The sequence below is a fragment of the Seriola aureovittata genome, chromosome 18, assembly GCF_021018895.1.
Source record: "Seriola aureovittata isolate HTS-2021-v1 ecotype China chromosome 18, ASM2101889v1, whole genome shotgun sequence".
Classification (NCBI taxonomy): domain Eukaryota; kingdom Metazoa; phylum Chordata; class Actinopteri; order Carangiformes; family Carangidae; genus Seriola; species Seriola aureovittata.
The window spans coordinates 6,803,070-6,821,907 of record NC_079381.1 but is presented as its reverse complement, the minus strand read 5'-3'; the positions used below and the strand labels follow the sequence as shown (position 1 = coordinate 6,821,907).

At 41.2% G+C, this 18,838-nt stretch overlaps 1 protein-coding gene across 3 annotated transcripts in view; it reads left to right on the top strand.

Annotated features, from left to right (window-relative positions):
* The window catches only part of rxraa (retinoid X receptor, alpha a), a 108,311-nt gene that overhangs the window by 53,410 nt on the left and 36,063 nt on the right, over positions 1–18,838 (top strand). For all 3 annotated transcript variants that reach the window (XM_056402938.1, XM_056402939.1, XM_056402940.1), the window contains exon 3: positions 10,235–10,473. In XM_056402938.1, coding sequence (XP_056258913.1) covers positions 10,235–10,473 — 239 coding nt within the window. The remainder of the gene's footprint in view (positions 1–10,234; positions 10,474–18,838) is intronic.

Below are 18,838 nucleotides of genomic sequence, written 5' to 3'. Positions count from 1 at the left end.
GTAACTGAAAAGGCAATGAATCCTCAAACAGAACCCGGGAGCATCAGTTGCAAATGTAATCTTCTCCTCCTGACGGCTGCTCTGCAGGCTGCGCTGGTAATTATCGCTCCATGCTATGCCTTTGATCAACTGCTATTGTCAGTTGTTGCTCATGGCATAAGCTTCCAACCAGAGGACAGTCAGTGTGATGCATTCACCATGCTGGCTATTATTCATTTGTATATCAGTTTTTTGTGTGTGTGTGTGTGTGTGTGTGTGTGTCTTGCGTGTTACTCTCCACTTGTTGCTCTCTTGACAATTTCAGATGTAGCAATAGATGTGTTTGTTCTTTTCAGCGAGCAACAGGCGCAGGTTTGTTGTGCAAATAAACCATAATAGGTGAAACCTTTAGTGGACAACCCCACTCCGCTCTGAGGAGCATTTAGGGTATCTGAATCCAGTATCAAATCCACTTATGCCATCTGAATCCTTTTTAGTGGTTAAGAAGAACTCTCTATACAAAGGATGTACTCCATTTACATTGAAAAAAAATCATATTTCATCAGATGACTCCAACGGATGGAGCCAGTTACTGGAACTTTGTTTGGTTCAACTATTTACAGCCAGATAATAGCGTTGTTGTTGGTGCTTAGAGCAAAGTTTTGCAACAGCTGCTGCAAAACTACAATTCAGGATCATCCATTCATTCTATAATGATAAGCTATAATATATACTGTTTTCTTATTATGCTTTTTACTTCCGTTTTTTATGCTTCTTTTATTCTTGTTGAGCACATTGAATGACCTCTGTGTATGATAATGTGCTATACAAATACATTTCCCTTGCCTTGCCTATAAGAACAAACCAAAGTAATCCTCTCACATTCAAGACTTCCTCAGCAATTGGATATAGCACCATCATCCTTGCTGAAAAGAGTTCTTGACATTATATCCGTATCCTTCATTTTAACACTTCACCTAAAATCTATATGTGCTTATGGGTGGCTGTAAGAGTTTCATATGTTTTTGTCAGACACCAATATTTCATGGCAGGAAAAACTGAAGTATAAGAACATTAACCGCAACTTCTAAACTACTCTCGCAATATAATCAAATTTCTTACTGTCTATCTATATGCTCAGTATGTTGCTCACCATCATAGCTTGTGGCTTCTCTCCAAAATCTTTTAGATTAGACTTGTCTATGAGTTAAGCTTGAACATGACAAGCAGTATGTCAGATACTTTACACTGAAGTATTTCCAGGCTGCTACTTTCGGCAACATCTTTTCAGCCTTGTCTTTGCGCAGCTCTGCTCAAAAGCCAGCTGGTGCTCTGGCTCTGAGCTCCCAGGGAGAGATGGTATATCACCGCTGAGCTAAAGAGAACAATTAGGCCATATCAGCAGATCAGAGTGTTGGCTGTCGGGGCACAGTTAGCAATAGCGCCAGTAATCTGTGGCTTAGCTGGCACCTAGCCACAGCCAGCCGCAGCTCCACGGCCTCTTCAGACACTTAAGAGTCACTGAGGGCACCGATGTGCCTCAGGAGCTGGCACTCTCATCCACATGCTATCAGGGAAGTGATTTGAATTGGGAGGAAAATAAAGGGAGCATGTGAGAGACAGAAGAGAGTAAAAGGGGAGGTGGGAGGGAAAGAATTAAGTCTTTAATGAGGGCAGTTGTTTCAGCAGGCAAAAAAGAATCGGGTTATATCAACACAGTGTATCAAATGATGGTTGTTAGCGGCCCACCTACTGTGAAATTACGGGTGGCCTGTTTTGGGTCTTTTCTGCCACTTATCACACATTTAGACCTTTTTTTTCTGTCTTTTATTCGACAAGTTGAATCATGGATGCCAACAGATAGGGGCCATAACAGACAGTAAAAAAAAAAAAAAAAGGCACGGATACTTTTGATTAGAGCTGTCACCAAGCTCCAGCTACTGTGTCAGTGCAGCTACTCTGTCTGATCATATCTTATCATGAAAGGAGTTCCTGTTAAAGCAGGCACCCTCATCACTATGTGGCTTTTTGCACCTTCCGTCTCGTTCGCTTCGCTCAGCGTAATGACGATGTGGGATTAGAAGTAATGAGAGTGAGGGGGAAAAACCTTGTAAACACAAGAGTATTATTTTCTCCTGCGCTGTATATTCAGTTGTGCGAGTACGCCACAGAGAACAAACGACTAAGAACAAAACAGGCTTCCCTTGTGCATTGAATAAGGCTGTGATGACCTTTACTCAGTTGCATGTCTTAGAGGTGTTGATCAGATGCTACTATCTGCAGATGCTCATGTCTCGTTGGATCTTTTCTGATCAGTCACAGGCTTATGTATTCATTTTAAGATGTGAACTTTCCATCATTGTTCTGACAAAATAAGATGTGAAAAAAAAAGGAACCATCATTAAGTCACGACTGAATGCAAAAGTGTCCATTGATTCAACCCACGATGACTCAGAAAGCTAAGACACTGCAGAGGGCTGTTGTCAGTTGATGTAGAAGTGCTTCACAACAAGGGAAAGTAAGACATTAGTTTGATCTGAATGATTGTCTTCAGAAGTTACACAAGAGAAACAAAAATAAGCGGGAGGGGATCAGCTGGGACCCATTGGTAGAAATGTGTTGATGGACAGCTAGCTGTTTTAAGATGAGCCAGTAACAAACATCCAGAAAGAAAACTAATTGCCATTAATTCCAATAATAGATTTCATTAATTTATCAAGCAAAATTACCAAAGCTTCACTGGTTCAGCCTTTAAAATGTAAGTCACTTTTGTTTGTTTTCGTCTCTGTCATTGCAAATGAAATATCTTGCAAAACAAGCAATATAAAGACATTTCTGGATTCTGGGAAATTGCAAAGGGCATTTTATAAACTGAGCAATTACTATACTGATGAAAAATAAACTAACATTTTTGATTATATTAAAAATTGCAGTGCAAATGTTTTACGTGCATATCAAAATGTCATCGGCCATTTATGGCCCAGCCCCTACACCAACTCCCACCCACCCTTAACACACACACACACACACACACACACACACACACACACACACACACACACACACACACACACACACACACAAACACACACACACTACACCAGACACACCCTCCCACTACCTCTCCCCTATCCGCAGAGTAAACACATTAGATGCGGATATTTACTCTTTGGACCTGTTTGTTTTGTGGAAGACAGAGACACATTCCCTGATTAATGAACACACACGCACACACATAGTATATGCACACACACATACACGCACGCACGTGCCACACTTCAAACATGTTGACTTTAGCATTTGATTTTAATCACAGATTGAAAGTGATGATGACAATAAGCTGATGAATAATGATGGATTTGTTGAAACACACATAGCAACGCACACACGCGCGCACACACACACACACACACACACACACACAGCTTCATGGAAGACTGAGTAAAACATCAGCCTGCTGTCGTCATGGTGATATAGACATCAGCGGTAAAAACTCTAAAAATGAAGCTGTTAGACCAACTCTTGTGTTATTTTTGGGCTCTGGGTTTTTACGCAACCAACTAAATCTCATGGGTTTTTTGTTGAATCTTTTCCTCTGAACACATCCGGAGAAATGCTAATGACTAGCGTTTCATCCACACTGTGCTGTGGTGCTCTGTGCACTTCAAAAACTGACTCACCTGCCTCTCCTAAAACGTCTGTGTGAATTATAATAATAATAAAAAAATATTTTAAAAAATCAACTTTTTGCCTCAAATCAACAAAAAGGAGGGGCAGGAGGGAGGGAGGGGTGGTGGTGGGTGGGGGTCTGCGTTATTGTTGTCAGGCCGCAGATTAATCCAGTCTTCTCTGTCAGAGGAACCGCATTTCGCTAATGTGCCGCGGAGTAGGTGCCAGTGACTCATGACTGCTTCATTTACGCCAAAGTCAATCCATGAAATGATCGTTTTTTTCCTGGCTGCTGTCTCGCCAATGCCATCATCCCTCAGCTGACCCATTGCCAGCAGGGTGGTATAGAAAACCCATTGTTTGTGTAAGGATCTGTATGGAGCCAGTCTCGCATTTTGTGCGTGCGTGCGTGCGTGAATGATCTAACAAAGTCTCAGGAGAATATGGGATTGGACAGAAGCTATGGCAGTATTAACCTAAAGCTGGCATTGCTGTCTGCATCATTATGTGAGAAGACGCTACCTAAAGCATTATGAGTGTTGCCCATTGACTGTCATGAGTAACGAGATTTAAAGGCAAAATGGCAACTGGACGCAATGTGATTTACTGAGATTTATGATCTCTCCCTTGCTGTTTTTGCTGCATCCCACGCCCTCGTGATCCACTAAATCTCCACTGTGGCACTAGTAGATGAATAATAGAGCAGGAGAGTTAGCCGCAGAGTAAAAAACCAGCATCTGTCTGCTTGTGCCTAGGCACATGCTTCTGATTGTGAATGCATTTCACAGAGGACTGGCCGCACCACTGATTATTGTTCTGAGCCCACGGTAACAACAGACGTGAGGGAGGCCTTAGATAGTCAATGAATAAGCTACCTACAGCATCATGAGGAGCAGAAATATGTATATGTATGTGTATATCAGACTTCACCAAATTGGGAACCAGTGGTTGGGAAGAACCCTCTCTGCAGAGCACTTGTCCCATTTTATCAGTCAAGCCTTGAGTCTCACCTGACTCACACAGTCCACAGACCTTGTGAAAGGCAGACAAAAAGAATTAAAGGGAGATGGAAGGTTGTGTAGGTTTGTGTTACTTGTGCTTCTCAGCCCTCAGTCTGTCACCTTTAACCACAAGCTCTGTGTTCCTTCAGGAAATGTTCTCCCCCCATTAACAAATAAGGTATCAGTGACTCAGTGGGACTATATAGACCACACAGCATGCTCTCCTTCCTCTCTGCTAGGCCTTTGTACCTATATGACAAAATACACTGTCACTGCCTCCCGAAACAACTCATTTGACTTTTACAAAAATGAGTCACATGAGCGTTTTCTGATCTGCCACATCTATCATTAAGGTGTAGTTAAGTTTATGCAACCAAAGCTTCACCTTCATGTGTAACAGAACTACTGTATGTTGACAGTCAGATGGACGACTGCACATGATCTGCAGCCTCTGGTATCTAAGTCAGGTGCTCTGTATCGCACCGACGACCGACAGGGCTGGAGGTAATATGTTTTCAGGTTGTCTGTCCACCCGTCGCGATGTCTCAGTAACGCCTTAAGGGAATTTCTTCAAATTTGGTGCAAATATTCACTTGGCCTCAAGGCTGAACTGATTAGAATTTGGTGGTCCAGGGTCACTGTGACCTCACAAAACATGTGTTTGGCCATCCCACAATTCAACACAAATGTCCATAAGGATAAGATGATGTAGTCGTGACCTTTTATATCCAAATGGTCAAAGTTCAACTTCACTGTGACATCATAATATTCTGCAAAAACACTTCTGGCCATTATTCAACCCTGTAACAGGAGGGTGACCATATTTCCTGCAACTTTGCTGGTTGGTGGAGGCATACAACCGTGAGTGCCTTTGAGCGTATATCTTTCTTCATCTTCAACTTGTTCCCTACAAATCGTGCTGCCAAGACCGAACCTGCAACCAACAGTTTGTGCTATGTCAACCTTCGCTGCTGAACGACTGATGGATGGTGTCGTCTTTCTGGAAAGGACGGTCATTAATCAAAACACCACAGATCACATGGCAGAAAATCGTAAACATAGGTTGTTTCAAACGTTTGAACGAACGCCGCACGCTGTCGTCTTTCTGTTGAGGGCCGTCTCCTTTCATCTCGTCATCCATTGTTATCTCAATCATCCATTTATCACATTCTACGGTATACTCCCAAGCCCGTAGCACGAACTGGCAAATTTCCTCTGTGTAATCACACCCAACGGCAGAACAAAAGAGCAAAAAAAAAAAAAAAAGGGAGGGAAGCATTGTTTAGAAATAGGAGATGCTTGTATTCAGTACAGAAGTGATAAGTGGGGAACTCTCTCTATGTCTGCCAGTAAGATGGGCCCTAATTTGGTTATTTGTAGCTGTCAGTTATGCTCTCCTGTTCCCAGTGATAAAGGCCAATCGATAGGCAAAGGTTGCAAACGACAATTTCTCAGATGCACTTCTCAACCCCTGTAGAAACTTTTCTGCATATTAGCATTCAAGAAACCTGGACAACTGCCACTCACTTCTTGGATGCTTCGATATTTTTTATTTCCCTCTTCTCTCCTCTCCTATCCTCCCCTGGCTCACCCATTTGCTTTGCGTGAACACTTTTATCTAATCTAGCAGGCATGTTTATTTTATGCTTTTTGCAGGTAGCCCTAGTAGAAACCGTTGCAGAACGTGCCATGTTTTGTCAATACTGCTTGTAAAACATGTTTCACTTTCCAGTTCAACAGGTTGAAGTCAGGTATATTAAGAAATAAAGACAGGAGTCAGTGTAACAGAACTCCGTATTCCTCTCCTTCTAAATCTTTTTTTCTTATATTATCCTGCTTGTCCGTTTCTTAACTAACTTGTCTTTCTTGTCATCCCTGTTTTGTCTTTCCCTTTCCCTCTCCTGTCATCTCATTGTTTCCCCTCCGCTCCCTTTTTCTCTCCTCTTCTTGTTTCCTCTCCTCCCCTCAGACACCTTTTCAGTTCCCTTCCTTCTGTCTTTGTTTCCTCTAGTTTTCTCTCCTCTCCTCATGCACCCTCATACCTCCCCTTGTACTCCTGTCCTCCAGTCCTTGTTCCTCTCCTCTCCTTGTTTCCTCTCCTCTTCCCCTCTAGCACATCTTCTCCTGTCCTCATAAATATTTGTCTCCTCTCCTCTCTCCCGGTGTCTCCTCTGTTCTCCTTGTTTCTCCTTTCCTCTCCTCATTCCTCCTCTCCTTTCCTCTCCTCTCCTCTCCGGGGAGGATTAGGACAGAGTCCTTTTCATCCTGCTGTAATCCTACACTGGCAACCCAACTCCAACAAGAATAAACATACACACACAGACATGCAAACACACACACACACATTTCGCTGTGAGATATGTATATGTTCGGGGCGCTTTGCCCAAATAAGACCATTCACATACAATATGAGCACATGGCTACATCTGGAAAAAGAACATCAGAGAGGATTTTTGGAGATTTTTCAGTTAATGTTCTGCTCTGGTTGTTCCTCCCCTCTATAGAAAAAAAAAAAAGTACAAGAGGGGGAGACATAAGGAATGAATGGGAGAGAAAGAGACATAAACAGGCTGATCTACCTCCCAGCCTCTCTCTGTCATCTCCCTCGAGGTGGGGCCTTGCTGGGACTCTGTCAGCTGAGCTCCCCCCTGCTGAGACCTACAATGGCAGATTGGCAGCCCTAATACCACAGCTCGCTTTATCTGCCTGAATTAAAACCCAATTGGAGAAGGGTTATGGGAATTGCTGGCTCAGGGAGAGCTTTTATTTATTTATTTTATTTTTTTCAGGAATTATGTGTGTGGGCGCATTTTAGGAAAAAAAAATGTAATCAGAGGGATATAAGCTCAAGGGGTATCAGTCAGAGGATTAAACACAGAACTAATACAGCTAGATGCAGAGCTGTTGTTAGCCCTTTATTAAGAAGGATGTGTGTTTGTTTTCAAAAGGATGGGGGGGCCATGTGTGTATGTGTGCGTGCATGCTTACAGGAAGTGCTCGTGAGGCAAGCAGGATGTGCAGGAAGTGTTTGGCTTGGCTCAGCTGGCAGCGAGGTTGTTGCTCTGAGGATTGCTGATGCCGGGAGAAGGATGCAAAGATTCCCCCCATCTTTTTTTTTTTTTCTGTCCTGCATTTAAGAAGACATTTTACAACAGAAACACACACACACACAAAAGTTACTGTAAAGTCTGCAGGGACAGAGATGAAGCACTCCAGGAAAAGTGCTGTGAACTGGACGCTTTACTCTTGGCTGTCAACTAATTGAGCCTTCCATCAGTTTTATTCCACTGCGCGGAAACAGAAGAACCTGGTCACTTATGAAACGTGGATAGAGTGTGATGGACAAGCCGCACTCTCTCACTTATTACATAACAAGTCCATGTCCCCACTGCAGAGAGAGCAAAGTTGTAGTGTCAAAATAGGACAGGGTATAAAAGGGAGGGTATGTCAGGACAACAGACTAGTGAACCTAAGCTGTCTTATGTCAGCTGCAGGGCTTTGAATAAATTATTCTAGCCTGGTGTATTGTATTTTAGACATTTCTGGAAACTGGATGGAGAAACAGTTAAAAGATAAAATAATAATGTGGTATTGTCTTTTAACTACTTGGAAAATGAAGGTAATTCATTGCTTTGCTGCAAAATTCCTGTAAATTCAACACCAGTCAGCTGCCAGTTTGAGGTCAAAAAATTATACTGTATTTCCTTTATTTGATAATTTGCCAATTATTTTATTGATTAATCCCAGAGTCAAAAATCCTAGATGTATTGTGGTGTCTGAAATCCAAAAATATTCACTTTACTATAATATAAGAAAAGCAGTAAATTTTCACATTTTGCAAATTACTTATTTCATTTATTAAAATAGCTGCTGATTAATTTTCTGTCAACCAGCTAGTCATTGTAACTTAGTACTGAATCAATAAATTCTTTAAAAGTTGAATTATAAGTTATAACTTACAAGTTTGTCTCAGAGGGTTTATCAAATCTGATTAGTTTGTAACATCCTCTGGAAGAAAGGAGGGGGATGGATCCGTCTTCCCATGATGTACAGATTAGATGGAAGTAGCAGAGGGACAGAGAAAGGAAAGCCGGACAGCAGCAAAGACAGACATGATCATAAATGAAGGCTAAGAGAGAGTGAAGGGCGGCGTTGAAAGGCAGGACAGGAGCGAGGGAGTTGTTATGAGTGCAGATACAACCCTGTTGCCAAATTGTCAGTGACACACCACAGTATCCTCTGTCTCTGCTCTCACTCCTGTCTGTCCCATATTCTCCGTGTTGACAGCTGATGGGAAGATGGCCCGCTCATACAAGGTAAAGAGCAGAGACTGAGTGTAAAAGGGAGAAAGAACATATGACTTTATCCTTATCGCTCTCTCTGACTTGAGTCTCGCTGCAAGTTTTTCCCTCAGCTGTAATACAACATATTTTAATTCCCTTGGCAAGAAAGGGTATTTATATATAACTAAAATGCATCAGCAAAAACCTGACAATTGCATATTTAATATTTATTTTCCATTTGTAGTGAGTACGGCATTCATAAACCTTTTCATGCTTATGTTCACACTCTCACAGCACTTGGTTAAGGTTAAGGAAAGATCGCGGTCCGGTTTCATACAGAAATAGTTCACACTGACTTCAGACGTGTTTATTGACATTTAACAAAAAACACAGTCTTTTCCCTAATGTTAACCAAATTGCTTTTGTTGCCTAAGCCACAGTTGAGACTCTGGGAGTGAACCTTGGTCTCTGGTGTGACAGTTGTGCGCTTTGTACCCTGCCTTCCACCCCAACCACCTCCAAGCAACTCCGCTGCTGTTCATACATGTGTCACTTTATTCATTCAAGAAATATGTTGCCTCTGACCAAAACCCAGCCATTTATGTTTCCTACAAAAAACGGATTTGCTTTTGAGCTGTATAACGTCACTCCTAGAAAACACAATTGCTCCTGGGCCCACTACCCCACTCATCAGCCACATGCATTATAGATATACATCCTGTCCTCATAGATCCCTGAGGGAAGCACTTGAGAAGAGGTCAACTCTTCAGTTTGAGGGACAGACCTACTCCACTCTGTACAGATACTAAGCCTCCATTCACTCTCATGTTAGATTTTTTTTCTCTTTTTCATAAGAGCTATCGTCAGAGTTAATTGTGTCCATTTTCCTGGACTGCGCTCAGATTCAACAACTGCTTTTACACTTCACCAGATGTTGCAAATTCTTGGTGCCAACGATTCCGGTCAGGAAAAACTCAAATTAGAGTGTTAAAATTGTATTATAAAAGTTGCATGAAGAACAAAGTTTTTAAAGTCTGGCTCATAGTGTTTTGTCAGCCTCTTTTGCAAATCACAGACATTTGTTCTGTTGTTTTATTTATTCATTCTTAGCCATGTGCAACTGTATCAACTGTAACACCAAAAACCACATAATTTCTCATGACAACATCTCAATAAAATTTTGGTCAGCATGATAACAGTGATACCAGTGAAAAATGTGCCACTCTGTCTGCACTGACATCTTCAAGATAAAATACGTTCGTTCTAACTTCCTTTCTTTTTTTCTCTTCTTCTTCTGAAAAGACTCTTCAGGCCAGATGACCTCCTCGCCCCTGGGCTCACCCACATCCCACCGGGGAATGCACCCGTCTCTTCTCAGCCCGACGTCCATGGGGCCCTCTGGCTCTCTTCACTCTCCCATCAGCACGCTGAGTTCACCCATGAACGGCATGGCCTCACCTTTCTCCGTCATCAGCTCACCCATGGGCCCTCACTCCATGAACTCGCCAGGCATGGGCTACGGCCCCAGCGTCAGCCCCCAGGTAAGGCCTGTGACAGATTGAAAAACATGTAGGTGCACACACACACACGTACACCATTGTAAATAATGACAGTATATGAAAATATTGTGTCCCCAAGGTTACTTACTCCACAGAACATGGACTACAACATTGATTTTGATATGACAACTATGAGAAACAAAGTCAAGTTTTCAGCTGCTATTCCAAGATACATGTTTTAGAGATGTTATCACATGTCATTCATTCACTCGTTACTGAAAGAAGGCATCTGGGTTATTTTGTACAGAAGTTGTTAGTTTGAAGTTAGCTGCTTTTGTTTGTGCATACCTTGGTTTACTTGTGCAATATGGTGAAGTATACTGTGTGCAATAAAGGAGTTTTGTTCCACGTGGCAGGGAAATTGCAGCCAGTCAAATCAAGGCTAACCAGGGTTGGGGGCTGCAAAGTAGCTTCAGCTAGAAGTCTTTTTATGCATTCCTCATGTAATAATGCTTACTAGGGTAGGACGATATGGAAAAAAAAAAAAAATCATTTTTTGATTCTTTTGACAGTTGTCTCGATTGCGATGAGTCACGGTTTCAGTTTGAATCGTCAGTTTTGAATTTCATTTTAACAGAAAAAAAAATAGGAAAAGTCATGATCTGATTTTTGTTCTTGTACCAAACAAGCATGTTCCCTTACATCTGTAGAATCAGACTTGTAGGCTGAGGCATCTTTGAGGCACCACAGTGCTTCATTTATGGTATGTTGTGAGATATTTCGATTAATTGTTCAGCCCTAGTGCTTACGTGTTTTTTTTCCTGTAAGAAAAAAGAAGATTTTCTCTTTGGAAAAAACTGTCTTTGTTTTCTTGCCGAGCGTTGGATGAATAACAATAACCACCTTCAGGTTTGTCCATTATGAGGATATAGCCAAAAGACAGTTATCTTAGCTTAGCATAAAAGACTGGAAGCAGCAGGGGAAAGCTAGCATACCTTCATCCAAAGGTTAAAAAACACCTTCCAGTACCTCTAATGCTCACTAATTATGTCCATTGGTTGCCCGGCAACCTCACAGCGATGACAAGACTCCAGGGTGTCACTGGACTCAGCTACGAAACAGAGAAGAGAAGAGAGAAGTTTTGATCTTCTCATTTAACGCTGTTGAATGAATAAGCAACAAATGAATAAATAAAAAAATCAGTTGAATTATTAAAAAGAATCGTCACATTCAGAAACCAAAACCTTCATGTTCAGCAGCCTCCACCCTAGTATCATGAGGTTGTTCTGTGTATTTACTTTCAACACACTATAAACTAACCAGACAGACTGCTGTGTATCATGTCTTGCAAACTGTATTCACATGTCTCAGAAGTGCAAATTATAGTTGCTTGCACTTGCACACTCAGACACTCAGACACACACACACAGAGAAGGACACGCACACTCACACACACAATTTCTCCTAAGCCAGGCCCCAGCAGACTGAGGCCCTGCTTTGACCTCATGCCACAGTTAATCAAGGCCTATTCAACTGGGATTCCACAGTACTTCAGCTCTGTCACTCTTTCTTCTATATCTGAGGCGTGTTTATCACTCTCTCCCGCTATATCTTGCTTTCTTCTCCGTCCCTTCATTCTTCCTGTCTCTTTTACTGTCCTATTTACTCTTTATTTACCCCTCTCTTGTTGTTTAATTCGTTGTCTCTTTCACATCGTCTCCATTTCCTCTCCCTCTCTGTCTGTGTCGGTTTTGTTCAATCAATAAGCCTTGGTTTCTTTGGTATTAAAAAAAAAAAAGGAAAAAAAGAAGAAGAAAACACACACACACAATTAAGACATCAAAGCCTGCAGTGTCCCAGTTTCCGTCTGGAGCCATATCTAAAATTGAAATTGTTTCCCCCCAAAATGCAGTGGCTGCCCTTTTTTGTGTTTGTTAATAATTGTGTTAAAGTGCATTGGCAATGGGATGCTATTTGGAATGGGCTCTCCTCACTATTGTTGGGCTTATCGCCGCCTTCTGAACGAAAGTGTCCCACATGTAATGGAGTTAGGAGTGGATTAGGGGCACTTTCAGAAAGCGGCCAGAATCTTTCATTGCTAGAAAGCCCACTTCCCCCTCTCTTTCAGATTCTTCTACACTTTTTAATTCCAACACTTTCATCTCTTCTACTGTTTCTGTCCTGAAGCGGCACACTTTGTATGCAGGTTGGATGTTTAGGTAACAAATGTTGCTCAGTCTGTCTTTTTTGATTGAATCTATGACAGGAGTTTTAGTGAGTTTCTAACTGTTTGTTAAAGCAACATTCAAGTCTCCCTATTTAGGATTTATAAGTAGCAGTAAGCAGTATACACACATTTATCAAATGGTTTATAACACACTATAATGTAGCTATAAGGACAAGTTTTTATTTATCCTAGCCACCAATTACGTCCGATACAACAATACCTTTTCCTCTTCACCGTATGTGTGTCCAACTACATCATAATATGTTATAAAACCATTTAATAAATGTTTATATGCTGCTTGTAAATGTTAAATACTTGGTATTAGTTTTGCCATTTTATCAAAGAAAAACAATCTTGTTGAAAATCCATTGTAAATTATTCAAAGTAAGACACAGAAATGGTGTCCAGCCCTAAATGTGACAGGTCTTAACGTTTGAGGATTTCAGCTGTTAACCATGAACTTTTGCATAACTGAGACCATGGAGGCTGCTTACTGTTTCTCAGTCAGGGTGGAGAATGGCAGTTTGATGTGAGAGTAGTGTGGCTGAGAGGTTAAAGATGGTGGCAGGGCCCTGTGGTCGTGAGGCGCGGCACTTTTGATGAAACGTGATTTGAGTCAGACGGCGTATGCCACTTGCTCTTAACACTCGGCTGACTTGCTGTTTTCATGAGCAGTTGACTGGAACGAGGTCACAGCTCAGCCTCTTCCCCTACTTAACCGCCCAGAGCCCATTACAAGACCCCCACCTATGCTAACCCCCCCCACCACACACACAAACACACACACACACACACACTCATAGGCATCGACTCACACACACTCACTGTAAACTCGCATACCCGTGACCACACAGATTTTGCATATACTAAATTGTATTATTCGACCGTATAGTGTCATAAAAGAAAGATAGTTGTGTCTCGTTTTTCTTTTCCATTTCCTTTCATACATGTTATTGTCTTTCAAACTTGTTTACCATAAACTACAATCTTATTGTCTTCCTGCAGCAGGAAACACAACATTTAGATGCTTGGAAATATAAAGTCTAGATGAAAATGTGTTCTTATATGAAAAAAGACAATGAAAACTGCAATTTTAAATAAAAAATTGTAAAAACCAAAAAGAATGAGTCTTAACATTCCTCTACATCAAAGATGTAAATGACAACTTGATGAAAGCCGGGGACGGGATGAACAACAGTCCCATTCTCACTGGAATCTTTTGTCCTCCAAAAGCCAAACCACATGTAAAGAGAGAGACAGTCCTTTATCATCAGCCAATTCTTACATCTCAAACAACAGTGCTTCCCCTTCAGTTCTGTCCCAAACATCCAGACACACTGACATACTGTGGCTGTGCTTTTTCTTTTATCCTTTTTTTTTTTTTTCCCCACTGGGAAATTTTTTTAAGTTTGTCGCATCTAAACTGTGCATCCCAGTTATCTCTTGTGTATATTGTTGACTAGCAGAAAAGCATCTGCATTGTTCTAAGTGGGAGCACATGTACTGTGAGCAAACATATTTTGACAGGAATCATTTACCCACAATGCGAAATGCATACTTTCATTCACTGGTTTTGCAATTATAGGGATTGTTATATGAGTTATATGACGGGAGAGATGGCGAGACATCGCCCCGGGTATCTGATCCGGGGGTGATGCCAGGCCACAGCCATGATCAGACCCAACACTGGTCATGTCTGTGGGCTTGAACTCACTGACAATAGAGACCATCCCTCGATCACAGACGCCGCAACTCTTCAAGCAGCTGGAAGGGATTATACGCAGGGGTTGGAACACATTTTACACTTCCAATGACAATAGCCAGAGTTGTCTGGCTGTTGTTTTTTCTTGCTGCAAAGGGGGATCTTTATCATCGGGCCACTGCCGATTCTCATTTTCCATTTTGCGGCTCAGTCTGCACCCCTCTGGCTCCCTCAGAAACCTTCTTGAGATTCCTAAACCTACAACAGGCCTCCAGTGTCTCTCAACATGGCTTAAAAATACATATAAAGCTGGAGTGTTTTTGGAGTCAGACTCAGAAGAAACACTAATATGAAAAAGGTGTAAATGTTTTACAAGAAATGGAACACGCTCCTAATTAGTTATAAATGAGCAGCGGTGATGATGTCATGTGCCGCTTTTGGGTATGTTGTGTTTAGGTTAGGGTCGCTAGGAGACCGAAACACTACGCACGCGCACACACACATAAGAGAAAGAAATGGAGAGAGAGAGAGAGACAGGGACAGTAGTAGACCTCAGCCCCTTTTCCTGTGTGGGAGTAATAAAGGTCCATTCCACTGCTCTGGTCTTTGATGGACCTTGCTGTAGTCACTTTGCATGACATCATGGTTGCATGGCTCTAATGGCTGCACAAAGGGGCTGTGTGCAGGGTCCCAGGGGAACAGTTAAGGCTCTCTAACGTCAATCAACCCTCAAATGGATGGGGGAAAAGAATTTTTTTTGCCAAAGCTGTCTCCAGGTAGCAATTACAAGCAGTTTTAGAGACCACTTTTTCCGCCACCACTGGTAGTTCAAGGAAGTGTAACTAATGTGTAGAATTAATTAAGTTGTGCTTCACTGAGAGTTTAGTACACAGTTCTTTAGTTCTTAGTTTCTTGTAGAGACAATCTCCCTATTCTTACAGACAGGCCTTTATTTCAAATTAAATCCCGTTACATAAATACAATAAACTTTATAATATTTTAGTAAGAAGTTTCCAAATTGCCATGTCGATTTGCTGTTGCTGCTGTGTGCTGTTAATGCACATTTCCCACATCTGTTTCATATTAAAACTGCTCCTGCTGTGGAGGGGGAAAATCCCCTTCCCCCTAAGGCTTTTATTTTGAAACTTATGCAGGAAGTGTTGTTTAGTTAAAATAATCATGACAGCACAGAAAGTACAGTACAATCAGTGAGGAAAAAGCAGTTTTCTTAAAAAAAAAAAAAAAAAGAGAAACTCAAGAGTGGCAGAGGTTTGTTGTATTGATAGAAATAATGATAAATAAATAATAAATGCACCAATTTTTTTTCTTCACCCTTATTTGTCAAGGCCACCATTTGGCTGTGTGGAGCATGATAAAGTTTGGGCCTGTGGGTGTTCTAGCTTGTGTGGGGCCACACAGGAGACAAGCCATTTAGGAGGTGGCAGCTATAAGGGATAGAAACAGTAACATTAGGTTTAAGTTTCAGAGATCAGCCTCCAAATGCAGACTCTAGACGTTGCGGTTCGAATGCCTCGGGCCACATATTTATTTTAAAGCTTCAAATAATCCCTTTAGGGCTTTAATTGCATCTGGTGGTGTGATCTTACAGCAACTCAACACTGTCTGTGGACAGACATGTACACTGTGGCATGTCTGTGAAGTGTAATGACACTTTCTCTTTGACTAATTCTACCTTTTTCTCACTGTGAACACACCTGTACAATTTGTACAGAAAGTTGTTATGGACACATTTCTCTCTCAACACAGTGAAAGCAAAAACCACCAAGAAAAAAATAAGCTCTGTAAAGACAGGATAAAGGAGGCAAACACCGGTCAAACAGCGTTTGTTGAGGTACCAGACCGTTCAGGGTTTGCCATGTTATCTTTTATTTAACGTGCAATTATTGACAGCTGTCAGGTTATGCTGTTATGCAGCCTTAGCTGTTTACACACACAAAGAAAAATGCTGTGATGTGAAGATTTTCATCTGTTGTAACGATGACAAAAATTTGTGCCGTTATTAAAAGATGTCTGCACCAAATGCTCTAGACTAATAACACCAGACTGACCTTTTCCATACAAAGACCATAAAAGTTAGTTCCAGATTAGAATGATCTATTAAACAGCGGGTGTTCAGCATCGGACTACATTCTGCCAGAGTAGGTGTAGATCAGCCCCCACGTCTTGTTTGAAGAGCTAATCAATTACTCAGCGGATAACACCAATGGAAACATTAGCGGCCAGGAAAAATAGCAGTTAACCAGTGGCTGTGTGACATGCTAATACCTAAGTAAAACATTAGCCCGTTAAACGCTGGGTGACTTGCCAGTGGATTTATCAGTCCATTATCTGCTGGATGGTGGACAATGGAAATACTGAATCACTTGCAGGATGCAATCAATCTGACTACTTGTGGCTTGACACTGAAATACTGTTTGAATTACTGCTGGATTATGTGCAATTTGATGAAAAAAAAAATACCATTTAATTTTCATGTAGCATAACAGAGAACGTTGCGAAAACCATGATGAATGAGTTGATGATAATGGACGTACTCGAGAATTAATCTCTGGATTGGCTCTCGTTTCGACACTGAAAATACTTCTTGATCCATCTCCAAGTGATGTAAGACAATGAAAGTCTTTTCAGTGACTTGCTGAGGGACAAACCAGTGGACGATGGAAACACTAGTGGGATACTGACGGGTTGATTTAGCGTTGGAAAATGGAAATACTAATCGCTTATTTGACAATGGAAGTGGACGGTCAGTTAATTGCTAGAAGACTAATGGACAGAGTAATCACTCGCCGATTTATCAGTTACTAACAGATTGCTGACATAATTAGGTGTGATCACACCCATATATAGGCTTTTTATACAATGTCACAGACTATTAATGATGTTTTGAATTTATGGACCTGGTTTTCCCTCATAAATTGTTGTCTCAATCCTTGAGTTTGATTGCATGGAGGGTGTGCATTATTTAACATAACCACACAGCTACAGTGTCAAGGCTACATGACTGTTTATGGATTTATTATGAACATATATATGAATTTGTACCAACCAGCCATTATCACAGCTTTGTTAACTTACTTTAGTGGCAATATTTATTGTAAAGTTGGCAAAAGCAGTGGGAATGCATACGTTTCTAATATTGTTTCTAATAAGGAATCCACATTGAGACGTGCACCACATTGACTTATTGTGAGTTATCCCTTGATAAGGATGGAAATTGGAAGTTAATTGCTTAAAGTATAGTAAGCAGTGCTGCCTAAATTATAACATGCAGTTAAGTGTACCAACTGTAGTTGGAGCCAAATTGTTTGGTGATCATCATACAATGTACCCATCTATGTGTATTGTATGTTTTACATGTATTTCTTTTTCTTATGACTCTAATGGTGCTTTCACACTTTTAGTTTGGTTCATTTGGTCCAAACCAAGTAGAAAAATGATACATTGCTGCTGTTTAGCAATGTATCCCATGTTCAGCTTTGTTCCAGTTTGTGTTCACACTGGCTTTTTACAAACACCACAAGCTGTAAACATGAACATTGGTTTTGGCGACTGTAGTCCTGCATCAGCATTGATTCATGGACCCACATAGGGGAGTCGAATTCTGGTGACTGATAGGAAGTCATGCAGCATTTTACTGATTGTTACGTTTATATTTATATTTTCTGATGCCACAAAGAACTTGATTCATCTTATGAATAATGACAATAATATAGAAACAGGACAAAAAAGAGCCATCTCTGTATAATAACATTATGGTAGAGATAGATATTGTGTGGTCATTACGTTTCACTTACTTTTTGAAATGCGAACAGTCAAAATATACAGAGGAGGACACACACAAAAACACCCTTTCACTTTCCACTATATCAGGGAAAGTCCCTGATTATGACATGCATACATTTTACCATGGTTACTACATGTTTTACTCCACTGTAAGAGCTGCTATGTCAGTGGCCACAGCAGCACTGTTTCCTGTAAAGACAGCCCTTACACTCATACGCACACACATGCACACACAAACACACACATAATGCCAAAAGGACACAGTTCTGAACATTCACCCAGACAAAACAGAAACACATTCTCTTGCATTCAGAAATCCAGAAACACATACATGCAGACACTAACACACACACACACACACACACACACACACACACACACACATAACTGGCACAAAAAATTTAAAATACATGTATGCATACCGGATCCACCCCTATGTGCACACACACTCCCACGGATGCCAAAAACACTTACAAAAACACACACACAGATACTGCCATTCTGAGGTGAGACAACAGCTGAGAGTCGCTCTGCGCATTACCACTCCACTGCTGTAAGGCTCACTGCCTTTCATGCCACTGATCGTCTAATATCCGTTTTTTCACTTTAACAAAAGTTTCTGTCAAAACACACACACGGGTGCCAGCAGTGCTTGAGATGATTCATTTTATCTG